We start from the raw sequence: 20,031 nt of genomic DNA, 5'->3' as shown, positions 1-20,031 counted from the left end.
AATCTGAGACCATTTCTAGTGGTCTAAAATGTATAAAACTCATTAGCTTCCGGGGGCCTTCGGCCCCCTGGACCCCCGATTAAATTTTCAGCTGAAAATGCAATTTCTCATTCTCATCCCTGATCTATAAGACCTGGCAGTGTGCCACTCGTACAGCACAGCAATGTTGCAGGCTTTTTTAAAAGTACTGACGGCAACGTCATCTGAAATTTTTATATTATTTTATTGTGCATGGCATTTTCCTATTTTCCACAAGAACTATATGCGGACTAGATGTGATCGTTTTGATGTGCCGAGGGTCGCTTTCCTCCGTTTTGAGACCAAATATCCTACCTCTTGAGGTAAACAGCATGGCCCCATGGACACGGCCGAATGTGAGGAGCTTGAACTAATTAGCATAACTATGGAACTGCGTCACACCAAGATGGCGACGCATGGAAAACATCACTACGTTCACACTGCAAGGCTTAATGCTCAATTCCGATTTTTTTTGTGAAATCCGATTTTTTTGTGAGGTCGTTCACATTAACAAATATATGCGACTTGTATGTGATCCTCAGTATGAACGAAAAGCGACCTAAAAGTGTTCCGCATGCGCATTGCAGGATACGACGACGTCACACGCAGTGAGCATGGCCAGTGTTTACGGAAGTAACCTAAAGTTTCCTGTGTATGACAGTAGCCAGCATGGAGTACCTGGCGATGATGCAGTTGTTGTTGCGACGGAGCCAGAACATGCACAATAGCCTGATGTTAAGGAGGAGGTTGAGAAGGAAGAGGGCAAGGGTTTTGGCTCAGGCGTTCTGCGGGGTAGTGACTGCAACCTCTGTTCAAAGGAACGTGTGGGTGCGGAGTCGCATTGATGTCATGCGCCATGTTGTTGTAACTTTTTTTGAGAGACTCACCGCCTACTTCAGCGCAGAATAGTGACGTTTGTGGCTTGTTGATGACGTGTAAGTCGGATGAATGCGACCTGGCGGTTCAGACTGAAGTCGCATATGAAAAGATCGGATAGGAATTGGAATTAGGACCACATATCCAAACGGCCTGGGTCGGATTTGAAAAAATCGGATCTGTGTCGTTCATATTGTCAATAAAAGATCGGATACAGGTCACATATGGGCGAAAAAATCGGATTTGAGTCACTTCAGCCTGCAGTGTGAACGTAGTGCATGACTCTGTATCGACCTCGGAGAGTTTTGAGTTGCAGGGATGTAATTTGTGGTTGATCTTTGTGAAGAGATCCGTGAAACAAAAGATGAATGTATCTTTTCTCTGGTACTGCTTTTGTGTTCTCGTTTCTTTCTCTGTAAGATCAAAACATTAGGTGTATAACTCCATACTCACCAATCCAAGACAAGCGCTGTAAATTCTTCATCAGATTTCACGCCTGTTTCATCCTTCAGTCGATTCTAGCGGTCGATCTGCTCCTTCACGAAATTTCTTGTGGATAACCTTTTGGTCTCTGGTGCGCTTTCTAGCTGATTCGCTTTTTCATATTTTCCTTTTCCGCTGGCTTTTAATTAGTGGGAGAATGGAGTCTGCCATGTTTGCTAACGCCGACTTGTTTTGGTTAAAAGTAGGTCAAATACGCCCCATGGTGGTCACATATCATCGTTGCTCACTTGCTTTGGCAAACTCCGTGATCGTAAAATGCAGGATGCGTTTTATCTCAGCAAAACATTTACACATAGGATACATGGTGTGTGTAGCAACGCAACTCTTTAATTTCAACTCAAATCAACTTTGAATCAACGTGAAACATCTCAACTCCAACAGCAATTGCTGGGTTTCACGTGACGTCACCTCTGCCTCATTAGTTATTCAGAATTTTAGCTGGTGGTCTACCAAAGCTCAGCTGACAAAGCGTTTGTAAGAAGAAGGTGCGTCGCTCGCATGAAAAATACCTTACGCTTACCGTACGTTGTTTTAGGTTTGAATCAATCAAACCATGAAACTGAAAAGTTTCTTCAGGGTTCCCTGTGAACTAATAAAAAAGGGTGAACGAACACAAGATTTCACAAAAAGATGTCGAGAAAGGTGGCTTTTTGAACCTCTCACTGAAATCGAAGGGAGCCGAGTCGAAGCATGCTCGAGTTTGCAGTGATCACTTGGTGAAAGGTTTGTATTTCCCTCTCAGCTATGGCGTTAGTGTTTTCCAAGTACTTGTCTTGCTGTGTCGTTATTTTACGGTACTTTTTTTAGTCACAAAGTGCTAAAGTCCCCAGCTGTTTCTTTGTTTACTCCTCACAAAGTCCATATGCATGAAGGTCGCGACAAAATTCTTACCCAGCCATACAGTTACAGTGCGCCGTGATCACTTCTCCGTCTTGTTTAACTAAGATCCAGGTCTTTAAAGGGGTTTCTGATGATCTTTGTGAATGATTTACCTGAGAGATAAGAGCCAACACAAGTGAGGATCAAGCCAACTGTTGTATGTTTACACTTCAACTTGCAGCGCTTCGTTGTAAAGACGTGAAAGAAAAGCTTTTATTTAAAAAAAATAAAAAAACATACTTACAGGGGCAAAAACAATCCAGGATTCATTCAGCAGCAACTTGATACCGAGGTCCTTTACCCAGCCACATACAAAAAAAGTTGTAAGCCTCCATACTCTTCCACGCTTTCATCTGTTTTGTGGTGTTGAAGGACGTCTGCAACACCAGATAGTTCGAGATGTCGGGGAACTCGACTGAAGGGTAGTTTTCGAGATTGTATGACAAATCCTTCTTTCCCAGACTGTAGGGGTCGATTCCATTGCACATAGCAATCTTCTGAATATATCCTAAGCCAACAGTGGCTTCTAGATTACGAGCGTACTCTGATAAGTTATCGCTAGCTGTTTGTACTACGGCAGCCGTTTCGACCACCGACTATTTCACTTCCCGTAAAACCACTAAGAAAAGTCACGTGACTGAAACCAAACCTTTGTTTGTATACCTTATAGGTGTTGAGAATACTAGGAATTTGTGTTACAGAAATAAAATGAGTCCTACTCTAACCCATTATCAGTGGTCATTAACTTCGTAAGATCCCACTGGGATTTGATTTTGAATAAAACCCATTTTACTCTGTTAGATATGTCTGAAGAGAATCTTGATGACGTGGAAGTTAATTCAGCAGGAAAGGATCTCCAAAAGAAAACTGATCTCTTCCAGCTTCAGAAAGTAATGGTTTCTATGGCTTGTATGGGATTTCCTGGAACGATATTATGCTTATGCTTGTTCTTGGTGGATTTTTGGTAATGTCTGTTTTCTTTCTAGACTCTCTTAGAGATGAAAGGCACTAGAAGATCAAAGAAAATGAGTCCATTTGAGGTGCTGAGAAACGAGGCACTAGATGTTATTGATGGCCTTGTGAAGTGAGTAACAGGTTTTTATTTATTTATATATATATATATATATATATATATATATATATATATATATATATATATATATTAGTGCTGTCAAGCGATTAAAATATTTAATCACGATTAATGTCGCGACTGTCATAGTTAACTCACGATTAATCGCAATTTAATCGCACATTTTTGTCACATGAAAAACCATTGTAATTCTCTTATCAGCATAAAAACGTGAACGGGCTTGCTTTGTATTGCAAAGCATAACACGTCTTGACACAGCCACTGCAAAGTGAAACCTAAGCTGAACACCGGGGCTAGCAAAAGAACCATGAGTGAAGTGATCTACTGCTTGAGTTAGTCTATCAGAGAGACAGGTTACACAGTGACGGTAGGCTTGACATGCTTGATTATAATATAAAGTACACTATTATATTAACTTTAAGTTGTTCGTTGATAAATATTGCATTGAATCTGATCTTTACTGTTTCAGCTCACTTAACACATTTTGTACTTTTACACTTTCTGCCTGTTGATGCGTCGCGCTGTCCAATCAGAGGCGGCCAAATTTGCATATTACAGGAAGGATTTCTGGGATAGCATTGAGTTTACAGTTCAGAGGGATCTGGCTTCTTTAGACGCTGTCTTCTTAAAACTGAATAAATGTTTAAAAAGAGCCAAATGAGCCAGTCTTTTGAACGGCTCTTTTCAAAGAACGGATCACAAAGATGCGGATCCCATCAAAGAGCCATAAATCCCATCTCTACTAGCGCGCCCTGCCCGCGCTGGTTCTTTGGGGGAGGAGGGCAGAGGACTCTGGCTGTGCGGGGCATTACAGTCTAGCTGCTATCGGTTTTCTAAGCAAAGTCTCTGTTCCAAGTTCCTGGCAGTTTCAAAAGCTTATGAAAAACCTACATCATGTCACAGAGCGTTAATCTCGCGATAAAAAAATTATCGCCGTTAAAATTGAGTCAAGTTAACGCGTTAATAACGCGACATTTTTGACAGCACTAATATATATATATATGTATATATGTGTGTGTGTGTGTGTGTATATATATATATATATATATATATATATATATATATATATATAAATAAAAATATAAGTTGTCATTAAAAATAAAAGCTTTTTGTAAGAACATTGGTCTATTATGAAATTACTCCATCTTGCTGTAAAATACAAGGTACATTTAAAATGTTCTGAGGTTGTTCTTGTTGCGAGCGAATGGAGCGCAGTAAGGTCATGTGCATGCAGCAGCAGCGAGCAGTAATTTCCCGGAGTCAATATACCGCACGATATCGCGCTGTCCGCATCGGGTCTGTGTTTTATACATGCGTGTTGTCACAAAAAAATGCATGTGTGCATTTGCAGAATGCACAAGCGTTTCCAATTGGCAACCGAGAGAAGCCTACAGGAATGAAGCAGTGAGCCGGGAAAGGTGTTTTGAGTGGCATTCGCTCTTCAAGACTGGCAGGACGCCATTGGAGGACGACCTTCTTCCCCTGTTGATGCATAAATGCCGCTCAAAACCCCTTGAACTCATTGCCTAATTTGCCATATGCTTGCTGAGTTTTTCCAGGATCTGCTTTGCTGATTCCTTGAGTTTCATACAGAATTTGGTGTTTGCTCTCGCGTCCATAGTAAGATCGCAAATGCACGTTGTCACGTTACTGTTCGCTCGTACTGCACACCATGACCTTGCTGTGCTCCCTTCATTCGCAATAGGAAGAGTTCTGGAACTTTTCGATCGCACCTGACCTCATAGTTTTAGATTAGATTAGATTAGATCATGCTAATGACGTAACAGCCTGTGTGATGTACATTTGGCTTGTTTGTAATGGTATTAAATAATGAGCAGTTCGTCAAACAGTGAGGACTGTCTGGGCCTAAAATGACTGGACACATGATGGTGCGTGTTGTTCCTGATTACCTGGAATAATGTTTCTGCAACACATGGATCTTCTACTTGGAAAATTCAGAGTACATTAAAATTTTGGACAACTTTCTTATTTAAAGTTTGATCTTGATCGTAACGAGTCGGCTTCAAAGCTGTTGTTTACAAACTCTCTCCTGCATGTAGATTATGGCCAAAGGTATGTGGACAGTTGACCATCACACCCATATGTGCCCATTCCAAACACCTCAGAACCCCGAAGCAAAATTGCATGGAAAACACAGTGGAGAGAATACTTGTATTATTCTTTTTCATTTTCTGTTTTTTGTTCAGGAGCCACCTGATGCCACCAGAGTCGCAGCCACTATATGAAGTATGCTACTACAGCTCCTCAGGCGTTCTGCGGCGCCACCTCAATGCAACTCCACGCACCTCCATCCAGACTGCACTTAACCACCCTTTCTACTACCTGCAGGTAATTAGCATTTTGTTTCTTTAAAGCAGATACGCAGAACCTTTTTATTTTTAAATAAATTTGAGTGGATAGTATCTCCATCCTTGACTCTTGTATGCTGCATAAATGGGAATTTCATCTCATCTCATTATCTCTAGCCGCTTTATCCTTCTACAGGGTCGCAGGCAAGCTGGAGCCTATCCCAGCTGACTACGGGCGAAAGGCGGGGTACACCCTGGACAAGTCGCCAGGTCATCACAGGGCTGACACAGAGACACAGACAACCATTCACACCTACGGTCAATTTAGAGTCACCAGTTAACCTAACCTGCATGTCTTTGGACTGTGGGGGAAACCGGAGCACCCGGAGGAAACCCACGCGGACACGGGGAGAACATGCAAACTCCGCACAGAAAGGCCCTCGCCGGCCATGGGGCTCGAACCCAGGACCTTCTTGCTGTGAGGCGACAGCGCTAACCACTACACCACCGTGCCGCCTAAATGGGAATTTTATATTTATTTATTTATTTTGAGAGTTAAAATCGACCACAAAGTTGGCATTTGAGCTGCCCCGCTGAGCCAGCCATGCCTGGGTTTGTAACGTCACTGCGGAAACCGGTTTTAAGGCCGAGGCCTTTTATAGCTATAGACCAAAGTCATATAAATAAAAATTTATGGTGAAAGTAAGAAATGCCGTTACTGACTTGCTCAACTAAGACTGATTTGACTCCATTGATTGTGGGTTGACTCTCATTCATGGATTCAAGTTTTCCGTCGTGTGACAGATTTCCGTCAACTGAACTCTCCCAAGGCCAAATGTGAGGTCGGTGCTGATCCGAGGAGAATTAAAATGACGGGTGGTTAGGTAGAGATTGGGTTATAACACTGATGTGTTGCAACACCATCAACTATCAGCAGGGTTTATTTAACTTTTTTGTTTTTGAGCCATGCTTTGTGTCGTTCATTTCCTATGTTTGATCATGTTTAAACGTTCGCTGTCTACGGTGCAGCATTAAAAAAACATGCGCTGTCAAAATTGGCAAAATACATTCCCATGTGCTTGGCGTGCTTGTGTCTGACCATTTCTGTTTTGTATTAAATTAAATCTTGCCAAAATGACTTAGTTCAAACCTGGACATATAGAAATAGAGCATGTAAAAAAAAAAAAACGAAAAAATAAACCCCGGAAAGCCCGCTCCTCTGCTTCAGCCAGACTTGAAGACCCGACGGTGCAATGCTTGCAGACTGTCAGAAGTAATTAGACCTAAATTTATAACTAACAAATCAGCAGACGCCCCAACAATTATTATTTTCGTTAGGCCAATGTGTAAGGTATGTTAGAACCGTGCCTTATAGCCTACGTTATATCACAACTTAAAGGCTGTTTGAGGAGTTGGAGGCTGCGAGCGCAATGATGTTCCGACATGCGCTAAACTTTATTCCCTGAAAATCATACACCAGCGTTCAATGCAAAAAACAGTCAAAATGTCTAGAAGACTACGGTTAAATAATAATCATAGCCTACTAAGTTAAATTACGTCAAAACATCTGTTTCTGGCCTATGAAATGATGGAGGAAAATGAGAACGAACGCAAAGTAGATAGCAGCCAACTTCACGCGATTTTTTAGGTAACTTAACACTCGTGTTGGCCACAATATTTCTCTTAAAAAAATCTTGAATTGTTTTTGAAGTCGTATTCAACACAAAGTAAGGTCAAATTATAATTTTAATTTTAATGTAAGCGAAGATCCAAACTCTTTTCTATATTGATGTCGAGCATAGAGGAGCATGTCATTCTGCTTTCGGTTTCGGCAGCATGGATGTGCTTTACATGAAAGAAGGTACTGATGTGTCTGCCATCGATAAAGGTGTAAAACAAGTGGAGGTGGGCTTGGCTGTACGAAACAGGTGAAAACGGAAAGCCATTTAGTTCATGGTGCAAAAAACTAAACATTCCAGGCACTTGCATTTGTGTGGTTTGCCACAAAAAAATAATATACGGAAGCAATAGAAAGAAAGTGCAATAAATTGAATATATTAATCCATTAATTAATTGATAATAAAGAATTTCATCGAAATCCACCCATAACCCCCCCCCCTCGTAAATTTTCAGTCAAATAAATTTTTTTTGCTTTAATACATGCTCTCATTAAAACAGGATAGGTGTTATAACTTATGCAACATGCATTTACATGCATGCATTTTCACTGATAAAATGTAAAAGGCTAATTAAATAATCAGATGAACTGAGACAATCACATTCTGAAGCAAATTAAATAATCTTATACCGGTAACTTAAACACACAATACAAGTTACATGCATTAATCTAAATGCAGGTAAACAACGTGGTGGTGTTTTTTTTGTTTTTTGTTTTTTTTTTTATCCAAATGAGAGTCAGAGCTTACCCGTCTGTGTTCTCGCTTCTTGAAGGCCGATCTTGTGGCCGATTGTTTCAAAACAAATCTGACTTTCAGTTGTTGGTTTAGTTCTCCGTTCATTCACTTCTTCCACGTAAAGGAGAGATGGCAGCGATATCCAGTTTAGAAATAAGACGGCTGGTCCATTCATTCTCTCCGTACTGTGTATTCTGCCATTACTACTCGGCTCAGGCACTTACTAAAACCCGGGATGGAACGGGATGTCATCGGTTTTAGCAACAACTGCGGGGAGGTCACTGCCCGAGCGACATGTCCCGTACCATTCCATCCCGGATTTTAGCAACAACCCTTAGCTCATGCTCCAGGAGGACTGGTGCAACTGAACTCACTAAAAAAATAAATAAATACTTTCCTTTTCTTGTTTTCTTTTCCTTTAATTGTTGGTACTGCACCCTCTTTCAATACGGGCTTATAGCCAACGCTCCTCAACAGATCAGAGGTCTCGTACGAGTCTTCAGTAAAATGTGCAGAGCAGAGGAGAGACCACTTCATAGCCGCCCAATGTGCCCGTGAACTTCTCACAAAACGCGTCCAAATCTTTGCAGTTTGAACATTCTTGGGCCATGAATGCAACATAAATCCACCTTCTGTCGTGTTGCTGCACCCGCCAGCAACACATCTACGTGGCATGGCGATAAATTAGCTCAGAATGGAGAACCGGAGTTGCAGTCAGCTCTGTGTTTTAGTATAGTGGAAGTGGCGATGAGACCGATAGACTTCCTGCTGTGACGTTACAGACGTCAAGGTCATTCACTCAGACCGCTACCTATATAAATCACTTTAATCGTAAAAATTACTATATTAGATTTATTGTTAACGCTTAAAACTATTCTTGTGCCATTCTTGAGATCTCAAGGCATTTATAAACGAAAGTGAGTCCATGGCTCTGCGTATATGCTTTAAGTCCACTGAAATGCTCCACAGAATGTAGTGATGTGTGTTGCTATACGTTTTGCAGAATACAAGCTTGAAAACCGATGCAGGCACAGTTTCCAATGCTGCTCCTGATATCTGCATTGCCTACAAACTCCATCTGGAGTGTGGGAGGCTCATCAACTTGTATGACTGGTTGGAGGTGAGACCATCTTGTCGGACAATACAATATTGTGGATAGAGTGACCGTGTTAAATGTCTGGATGTTGAGTTTTTTCCGTGGTGAGAAATGAGACGTTGTGTTTTTTCAGGCATATGCAACAGTGGCCTCAGCTGCAGAGGGTAAGGATCCTGACTCTGAAGAATATGGCAAAGTTGATGAACTCAAGCAGTATCCTTTATTTACAAAGGAGCTACTTCAAGACTAGGTTTGATTACCAGCTAATGAGGTTTGGTCATTTCTTTTTGATTTAATGTGATCTGGATACTATGGACACAATTTGGAGTTTGACTATTTATCAGCGCTCCAAATCTTAGTGAAGTAATAACTCGATTATACAGACCAGACTAGAGGTCTGCGCGGGACAGAATTTTCAGTCCCGCTCCCGCAAAGAATTATGATTTTCAGCCCCGCTCCCGCCCGCGCCTGCCATATTTTATCCCGCTCCCGCCCGCTGCAGACGTTCGCATTATTTCTCACGAAAGTTCTTGTCATTGGCTTGGGGAATTAAACATGCTGAGCTTAGCTGAGCTCTCCACTGACCGATCCTTCACCTAGCGCACGTAGCGAGGGTGCGCGTTGCCAGGCGGCATGCGCAGCTTAGGCTTTACAGAGATACCCATTGTGAGCTTCACTAGAGGAGCTCTGCTCTTCTGCCATGATCGGAGATCTCAAACACGGAAGAGCGGAAAGGAATCGGAAACGTACGCGAGATTAGACCACATCCGCAAATTTAGGCATCTTAAAATGTTTTTATTAATGCCAAATAAAATATTCAGCACAAATTATATATGATAGACATAATTAATAATTTATAAATTTTATTTTAAACACGTTTTTAGTTAGCGGGACTGCAGCTTATCACCTCTCCTGCCCGCGCCCGCAATGAGCTTTCAAAATTTGTCCCGCGCCGCACTGCTTTGCGTCGGGTCCCGCGGGACTCCCGCGGGAGTGCAGGGCTCTAGACCAGACTAAGGCAATTTTTGCATTACTCCAGTCGTTATTCATCAAAATTTCAGACAATCAAATTCTGAAATGAGTATGACATGAGCTGTATGATCAAAATTGTTTGGTTCGAGGCGACTCAATCTGCAGTGATCTTGGATAGCACTGTTACGAGTGTTCAAATCTGTATTTGTCACACTTGATTACACAACTTTGAACAGTTGTATATTTTCCTCATGTCATTCTAGCAGAGTTCATCATGCATACAGTCTGCAGGCTGTGACCACATACCGTATGTCTGACTGTATGCATAAAGAGATCTGCTAGAATGGGCACTGATACAAAGTTCTTATTTATAAAACGCTTCAAAGCAGTATCGCATGAGCAAGACTGCGGTTATACTGAATATGGTGTCAAAATTCAATGTAACCACAGTTTCCTGTGCAATACTGCTTTTATACAATTGTATTATACATAAAAAATTTATGTCAGCTACTTTATATTTTGGACACAACATGCTCAAATCTATTTAGTTTTGCTCCGCCAACAGAAATGGATCCTGAAGAAGCCACATTTACATTTGCTTGAAAGGTACTGCCAGGGAAATTGGCTTCCCTTCTTCCTCAAATGAGCTTTCAAATTTTACAGTGGTGCTTGAAAGTTTGTGAACCCTTTAGAATTTTCTATATTTCTGCATAAATATGACCTAAAACATCATCAGATTTTCACACAAGTCCTAAAAGTATATAAAGAGAACCCAGTTAAACAAATAAGACAAAAACGTTATACTTGGTCACTTATTTATTGAGGAAAATGATCCAATGTTACATATCTGTGAGTGGCAAAAGTATGTGAACCTTTGCTTTCAGTATCCGGTGTGCCCCCCTTGTGCAGCAATAACTGCAACTAAACGTTTCCGGTAACTGTTGATCAGTCCTGCACACCGGCTTGGAGGAATTTTAGCCCATTCCTCCGTACAGAACAGCTTCAACTCTGGGATGTTGGTGGGTTTCCTCACATGAACTGCTCGCTTCAGGTCCTTCCACAACATTTCCATTGGATTAAGGTCAGGACTTTGACTTGGCCATTCCAAAACATTAACTTTATTCTTCTTTAACCATTCTTTGGTGGAACGAATGAGGTCTTAGGGTCGTTGTCTTGCTGCATGACCCACCTTCTCTTGAGATTCAGTTCATGGACAGATGTCCTGACATTTTCCTTTAGAATTCGTTGGTATAATTCAGAATTTATTGTTCCATCGATGACGGCAAGCCGTCCTTGGCCCAGATGCAGCAAAACAGGCCCAAACCATGATACTACCACCACCATGTTTCACAGATGGGATAAGGTTCTTATGCTGGAATGCAGTGTTTTCCTTTCTCCAAACATAACGCTTCTCATTTAAACCAAAAAGTTCTATTTTGGTCTCATTGGTCCACAAAACATTTTTCCAATAGTCTTCTGGCTTGTCCACGTGATCTTTAGCAAACTGCAGATGAGCAGCAATGTTCTTTTTGGAGAGCAGTGGCTTTCTCCTTGCAACCCTGCCATGCACACCATTGTTGTTCAGTGCTCTCCTGATGGTGGACTCATGAACATTAACATTAGCTAATGTGAGCGAGGCCTTCAGTTGCTTAGAAGTTACCCTGGGGTCCTTTGTGACCTCGCCGACTATTACACACCTTGCTCTTGGAGTGATCTTTGTTGGTCGGCCACTCCTGGGGAGGGTAACAATGGTCTTGAATTTCCTCCATTTGTACACAATCTGTCTGACTGTGGATTGGTGGAGTCCAAACTCTTTAGAGATGGTTTTGTAACCTTTTCCAGCCTGACGAGCATCAACAATGCTTTTTCTGAGGTTCTCAGAAAACTCCTTTGTTCGTGCCATGATGCACTTCCACAAACATGTGTTGTGAAGATCAGACTTTGATAGATCCCTGTTCTTTTAAATAAAACAGGGTGCCCACTCACACCTGATTGTCATCCCATTGATTGAAAACACCTGACTCTAATTTCACCTTCAAATTAACTGCTAATCCTAGAGGTTCACATACTTTTGCCACTCACAGATATGTAATATTGGATCATTTCCCTCAGTAAATAAATGACCAAGTATAATATTTTTGTCTCATTTGTTTAACTGGGTTCTCTTTATCTACTTTTAGGACTTGTGTGAAAATCTGATGATGTTTTAGGTCATATTTATGCAGAAATATAGAAAATTCTAAAAGGTTCACAAACTTTCAAACACCACTGTAAGTCAAAAGTTATATTCATGAAAAATATTTTTTTTTCCATCCCTCCCTGCTGATGTTGCTAACTCTACATTAAGTAGTGGTTTCAGTGGGACTGTTGCTAGAATTTCAAAATGCAGAGTGATTCAAACAGTGAAACGTCCCAGTGTGTTATAGCAAATATAAGCAGTCTTGGAATGCGTTCGTCCAATCAAATTAGTAAAACGGAGCCAACTGTTGTATAAATTAATCATCTTGTGGTTTGAAAAAAAAAATGAATCATGTTTTGGTCCAGTCTACTTGATGTTAAATTAAACGTGATATGCCTCGTTATCGAAAAGGAGTTTGATTCTCCTGTCTTAGGCATTGCTTCCATTTCATCCACACAGGCGATGGTGGTATGAGCGAGTTTAGGCCCTGGTCACGCTACAGCTCTCGAATGGTTTGCAAATACTTGCCGATGAAAAAATGGTAGCCTCGCCACCAATCACGTGATTCACGGCAGATGTTCTCCGAGCTTCACGAGTTGCTTTTTGGTGCGTCTCCACCTCACGAGTAGCCAAAAATGTCATGAAAAATTTCACTGCATGCATTGAAATTTGGTGGCGATGGTTTCGTTGACAAACTAAGTGGCGCATACTTGCAGATGGGTTTGGGATTACTTCCTGAAGCTCAGGGAATCTTCATCGAGCCCCTTGAGATGTATTTGTCACAAATCCATATCCCCGATGCTCGCGGGAGCCTCATCAACACATCGGCTTCGCATAGCCTAACCTTTGCCGAGACTTAAAAAGTGCATTTACATTCGGTGATCCCTTGGAGCGTATTGTGCGTGTGCTTGGGACCCAGTCGTTACGGGAAACACCTGTTGCTGATTTGAGCGCAATCAGTACGTGCATATAAAGACGCTGGTTTCACAGAGACTTTGCAAAGTATTCTGTCAGGTACAGTACGTGGCGGTAGACGGATTGAAGTGCAAGAAGAGTGTTTATTAGTAGGTGTGATATTTTTACAAAATGTGAGGCAAGGTCAGAGTAATAAAGCACAAATGAAACCAAAAGCAAAATATTTAACCAGAGTCATAAACATGGCTAGAAAGAAACGTGACCGTGATAATGCTTCGCAAAATCTCTGTGAAAAGAGTCCTTATCTGCATGTGCTGATTGCATTCAAATCAGTATCAGGTGTTTCCCATAACAATTGGGTCCCAAGAGCACGCACAATACGTTCTGCGAGTGGGTGTGGCTGCTCGAGCTGCGCCAGGCTCAAGTGCATGAAGGCGTGATAATCAAGCGTTCACCTGCTGTGCGACTACAACTTTTAGCTCACCTGTATATCGCCACGCATCACCAAAACGCCTCATTTTCATTGACAAAGCTGTAGTGTGACCGTAGCTTTATGTTCACAGTGCAGGTTTTTTTTTTTTAATATAACTGGGCCATAATATTAATGGTGCCATGCTGGTGATTATACCCAGCTTGTCATGCTATTGTGTACTGTTGGTGATTTGTTCGTACTTTTTTGTATTGCCTTTAACTAAACAGTGCTCGTTTCATCCAAGCGGTGTCTGAGCTGGAGTTCCTGGGATTTGTGAAATCAACAAAGCAAAAAACTGACCATGTGGCACGACTGACCTGGGGAGGTTGTTAACGGTGATCCATTTTGGCGATAAATATGTATTTGAATAAAAATATTTTTGATATGTCTATTGTCCTTTATTGCTAACAAATTATATGGTTTGTAGAAAGACAATTATATTAAGTGAATTTAGCTGAAATGTATTTGCCCCTTGATTCATTCATTCAACTGAAGCAACCACGTTATCCTGGTCAAGGCCATAGTGGATCTGAAGTCTGTCCTGGAAACACTGGGCACAGAAATGCCTGTTGAAGTGGGGGGGAAGGGTGGAGGATCCACTATCCTGACTAAACTTTTAATATTGATGGTCCCAGTGCATTGATTGTAGCTACGTGTTTGATTAAAGGTCATTTTGTGGACTTTATATACCATGCGCTAGTTCATTTGTGTAGCAGAGCTGGCTGCAGAGACTGTGTGGTTATCAATGTGGGTTTCTAAAATTACATCTCCGTTACATTTTCCGCCTGATAATGTCACAATACTGTATCTATTTCCACATAATGACTTAATGTGGAGGGCGGCACGGTGGTGTAGTGGTTAGCACTGTCGCCTCACAGCAAGAAGATCCTGGGTTCGAGCCCAGCGGCCAGCGAGGGCCTTTCTGTGTGGAGTTTGCATGTTCTCCGGGTGCTCCGGTTTCCCCCCCCAGTCCAAAGACATGCAGGTAAGGTTAATTTAAGGTGGCTCTAAATTGACCGTAGGTGTGAATGTGAATGGTTGTCTGTGTCAGCCCTGTGATGACCTGGCGACTTGTCCAGGGTGTACCCCGCCTCTCGCCCATAGTCAGCTGGGATAGGCTCCAGCTTGCCCGCGACCCTGTAGAACAGGATAAAGCGGCTAGAGATAATGGATGGACTTAATGTGGATAACAAATTTGTTACTTATTTTCTTCGTGATCCATAATAGCTAAACTAATCTTTCGCTTTGTCATAGGGAACAAATAATAGGACCGTGTAAACCAGGTGCTTGCTGAAAAACTGATAAAATACCCACATTAACAACCTTCCTTATATACCGTGGTGTTGGGACTGCATTAATGGAATACTGAACTGTGGAAAGTTTTAATCCCAGGACACAAGAGTCTGACTGTGTGAGGCTGAAAACACAGGACTTGTGATGGACATGTCAAGGACATGGACTTTTCATTCTTGAGGACTAAAGAAAACTACAATTCTGGACATCTGGATCTCCTGCCAAAACCGTCATTGCTTGGATGTACCAGTTTGGGAGTTTCTGCATCATAATGGTTCTTACAGAAGCACTCTTGGTTAAAGCTAGACTGCCTTTCAGATTTTTTTTAAGTGTAGGTCATAAAAAGAATTTTCCCCGACACCCAGTTATTTTTGTTTAGTGGACTGAAAGCTACTGAATTTGAATCACAGACTTCCAAATTTATTAGGTTTTTTTTTTTTATAATCCCCCGCTGGCCGAAGGGGGATTATGTCGTGGCGATGTCCATCCGTCTGTCCCTCCCTCCTGGGAAGCTTCTGAAATCAACTCCTCTTTTTCAATTTCTGGATGAATTTCACAAAACTTGGCAGGATTCTTTGTTATACGTCGGTAATATGCATGTTGCAATTTCGTTCAATTCAGTCACATATTACCAGAGTTATGACCTAGTTGCCAGCAGGGGATATCATGCTCTCAGAGCACTCTAGTTTAAATAGAACAATTAACAGAATTTAGGGCTACTTGCTTCACCATGACCCAATTCAAAATACTACGCCATGCATGACGTGGTGGGCTTTCCCTGTTCGTGCCAGGCATTATGGGATCCAAATTTGAAACAGGAGAGAAAAATGGAGGACATGAGTGCATGAATGAAACATGAAAGACCGACTACAGTATCGTAAAGTGAGAAGAAAAGATGTTATATTGCGAAGGAAAGGAAACGCAGGACCAAACTAATAAATATCAGTGGTCAGCGAGAACCTCAGCTGTTCGTTTAGTGACAATGATGTAACTGTCAGTGTACGGTCAAAGGTAAACCTGTAGATGATAGTAATGCAACACCGGATGCCAGCTGCTGTAAAACCCAAAAGAAAAAGAACGTAAACCTGCGCCTGCGCACACGGACTTCCTCTGTCTGCTTGACTGCACGAAGCGAGCAATTTCATGCACATTATTTGCTCGGGAATTGCCTCAAATTAAATAACTTCCCAGCCACAGAATGGCCTGATATTTTGTGAGATATTACAGAGAAAATAAAAAAAATCACAATGATCAAATTTCAGAGGGAACTAAATTTCACCAATTTTATGAAATCGAAAGGCCGTCTAACTCTAAAGTTTTTAGTGCCACTTGATCTTTAATCAATATATTATTAGCGCAGATAGGTGGCATGGTGGTACAGTGGGTAGCATTGCTGGCTCACAGCTCTAGAGTTCATGCTTGCTTGATTGATTGAGCTCAGGCTCGTCTCTGTGAGGTGTTTCATGTTTCACCCCCAGCACCAGATAAGCTGGCGATGCCAAATTGGCCCTCGCTCTGAATGAGTAAGAATGTGTATGCGCATGGACTGGCATCCCTTCCAGGGTGTATTCCTGCATCTTGCCTAGTGTTTTCAATATACGCTCTGGATCCACTTTGTCCCTGACCAAGATATAGCAGATGAATGAATATTAGACAAGATGATTACTCTCAAATCTTGGACTAATCTCAATTTTAAAACCAGACAAATTTGCTCCCAAATGAGCTATTTTCAGAGTCCTGCCCAAACATAAATAGCCAACACTCGGCTCTCTCCCTATGAGGACTTGTGCATGCACGCATGTTTAAATAGGTATGTATTAACACCCTAACTCTGCTGTTTAGTCATGTCTCTGCATCTGTGTGAGTTTGTAGCACTTTAAATACTAGCACTTACTCGACCCTGATGTTTAGATGCATCTCTGCATGACCTAAACATGATTAATCAAAACTTGCAGCACCCCTCATCACTCTGTATTAGCTATTGGCCTTTAACAGTTGTAAATAAGTCATGTAATTATTCCATATAGGAATGATCAGAGGGGGGGGTTACTGTACACTGGCTTACCTCTGTCCGTCTGGAACACCCTTTTTCTCAGCACCCACAAATCATAGCCACTTGGTACCGAGCTTCAGCTTGGGGTTCTATACTTTTTTCAGGTCTGCCACCCACTGACTTCCTGTTTACCAACCAAATATATTTACGAAAAACATAGTGTGGATTTACAAAGTTTATCACACTTTTCCCAGCAACTCCAAATCACAACTGCTTGATATTTGGTACCGAGCTTCAGCTTAGGGTTCTATACCGTCTATACCGTTTTCAGGTCTGCCGCACATCGACTTCCTGTTTACCAACTTATTGTTTTTACGAAACATAATTTTGTAAATCCACACTAAGTTGGTAAACAGGAAGTTGATGTGGGACAGACCTGAAAACGGTATAGAACTCCAAGCTGAAGCTCGGTACCAAATATCAAGCAGTTGTGATTTGTAGTTGCTGAGAAAAGTGTGATGAAAATTTTGTAAATCCACACTTTGTGCAGCAGACCTGAAAATGGTATAGACGGTATAGAACCCCAAGCTGAAGCTCGGTACCAAATATCAAGCAGTTGTGATTTGTAGTTGCTGAGGAAAGTGTGGATTTACAAAATATATCACACTTTTCCCAGCAACTACAAATCACAACTGCTTGATATTTGGTACCGAGCTTCAGCTTAGGGGTCTATACCGTCTGCAGGTCTGCCGCACATCGACTTCCCATTTACCAACTTATTGTTTTTACGAAACAGATAATTTTGTAAATCCACACTAAGTTGGTAAACAGGAAGTTGATGTGGGACAGACCTGAAAACGGTATAGAACTCCAAGCTGAAGCTCAGTACCAAATATCAAGCAGTTGTGATTTGTAGTTGCTGAGAAAAGTGTGATGAAAATTTTGTAAATCCACAGTTGCTGAGGAAAGTGTGGATTTACAAAATTTTCATCACACTTTTCTCAGCAACTACAAATCACAACTGCTTGATATTTGGTACCGAGCTTCAGCTTGGAGTTCTACAGCGTTTTCAGGTCTGTCCCTGCTTCTGCACTTGAACTAACAGATTAATATGGACAACTATTTCTCTTGGATGTGATGGTATTTAATTGTGTAAATGACTATTTCTGTCATTGGAACCAGTGGATTCAGATGAACATGTTATTCCCGTGTGTTTGTATCTAAATGACATTTTAATCGACAAATGGCTGAAAAGATTAAAGAGATTTGTGAATGGTTTGTACTCATAAGTATTCAGATAATGAGACACAACAAATATTCTCCTCAGGGCCTTGTAGCATCATGGTACAAATATGATGCTCTCGGTGTTAATTTTATAACAGGTTATACAGTGAAATGACACTATTTCAAGAAGCAGAATGCTATTTCAAAATGACCATTTACTAGGATGATATTTGAAATCCCTGAGGAGAACACTGCTCTTTACTTACTTGTTTCAGGGTTAATTGTCTACAGTGCCTTGCAAAAGTATCCATACCCCTTGAACTTTTTCACATTTTTCCACCTTACAACCACAAGCTTAAGTTTTTTATTGAAATTTTATGTGATAGACCAACACAGAGTAGCACATAATTATGAAGTGAAACGAAAATGATAAATGGTCTTCAAAATTTTAAACAAGTAAAAATCTGAAAAATGTGGTGTGCATTAGTATTCAGCCCCCTGCACTCTGATACCTCTAAATACAATCCAGTGCAATCAATTGCCTTCAGAAGTCATCTAATTAGTTAATAGAGTCCTACTGTGTGTAATTTACTCTCAGCATAAATACACTTGTTCTGTGAAGGCCTCAGTGGTTTGTTAGAGAACACTGAAGAACAAACAGCATCATGAAGACCAAAGAACTCACCAGACAGGTCAGGGATAAAGTTCTGGAGAAGTTTAAAGCAGGGTTAGGTTATAAAAAATTATCCCAAGCTCTGAACATCTCAAGAAGCACTGTTCAATCCATCATTCAAAAATGGAAAAAGTATGGCACAACTGCAAACCTACCAAGACATGGCCGTCCACCTCAACTGACAGAGTGAGCAAGGAGAGCACTGGTCAGAGAAGCAGCCAAGAGGCCCATGATCACTCTGGAGGAGCTGCAGAAATCCACAGCTCAGGTGGGAGAATCTGTGCACAGGACAACTACAAGTCGTACACTCCACAAATCTGGCCTTTTTGGAAGAGTGGCAAGAAGAAAGCCATTGTTGAAAGACAGGCATAAGAAGCCATGTAGGGGACACAGCAAACATGTGGAAGAAGGTGCTTTGGTCAGATGAGACCAAAGTTGAACTTTTTGGCCTAAATGCAAAGCGCTATGTGTGGCGGAAAACTAACACTGCTCATCACCATCCCCACTGTGAAACATGGTGGTGGCAGCATCATGCTATGGGGATGCTTTTCTTCAGCAGGGACAGGGAAGCTGGTCAGAGTTGATGGGAAGATGGATGGAGCTAAATACAGGGCAATCCTGGAAGAAAACCTGTTGGAGGCTGCAAAAGACTTGAGACTGGGAAGGAGATTCACCTTCCAGCAAGACAATGACCCTAAACATACAGCCAGAGCTACAATGGAATGGTTTAGATCAAAGAATATTCATGTGTTAGAATGGCCCAGTCAAAGTCCAGACCTAAATCCCATTGAGCATCTGTGGCAAGACTTGGAAATTGCTGTTCACAGACGCTCTCCATCCAATCTGGCTGAGCTTGAGCTATTTGCAAAGAAGAATGGGCAAAAATTTCAGTGTCTAGATGTGCAAAGCTGGTAGAGCCATACCACAAAAGCCTTGCAGCTGGAACTGCAGCAAAAGGCGGCTCTACAAAGTATTGACGCAGGGGGGCTGAATACTAATGCACATCACATTTTTCAGATTTTTGTTTAAAATTTTGAAGACCGTTTATCATTTTCGTTTCACTTCACAATTATGTGCTACTCTGTGTTGGTCTATCACACAAAATCTCATCTCATCTCATTACC

At 41.5% G+C, this 20,031-nt stretch overlaps 1 protein-coding gene across 1 annotated transcript in view; it reads left to right on the top strand.

Annotated features, from left to right (window-relative positions):
* orc3 (origin recognition complex, subunit 3) overlaps positions 1-14,109 on the top strand; it is a 41,855-nt gene extending 27,746 nt beyond the window's left edge. Inside the window, exons 15-20 of the mRNA XM_060934573.1 lie at positions 3,079-3,167; positions 3,264-3,361; positions 5,575-5,716; positions 9,094-9,210; positions 9,320-9,399; positions 13,952-14,109. Of these exons, the coding sequence (XP_060790556.1) occupies positions 3,079-3,167; positions 3,264-3,361; positions 5,575-5,716; positions 9,094-9,210; positions 9,320-9,399; positions 13,952-14,057 (632 nt within the window). The 3' untranslated portion in view covers positions 14,058-14,109. The remainder of the gene's footprint in view (positions 1-3,078; positions 3,168-3,263; positions 3,362-5,574; positions 5,717-9,093; positions 9,211-9,319; positions 9,400-13,951) is intronic.
* Positions 14,110-20,031: the final 5,922 nt, after the last annotated feature.

The sequence above is a fragment of the Neoarius graeffei genome, chromosome 11, assembly GCF_027579695.1.
Source record: "Neoarius graeffei isolate fNeoGra1 chromosome 11, fNeoGra1.pri, whole genome shotgun sequence".
NCBI classification, from domain to species: Eukaryota; Metazoa; Chordata; class Actinopteri; order Siluriformes; family Ariidae; genus Neoarius; species Neoarius graeffei.
Note: the sequence above shows the minus strand (reverse complement) of the source record. Positions and strands in the feature narration are given on the sequence as shown.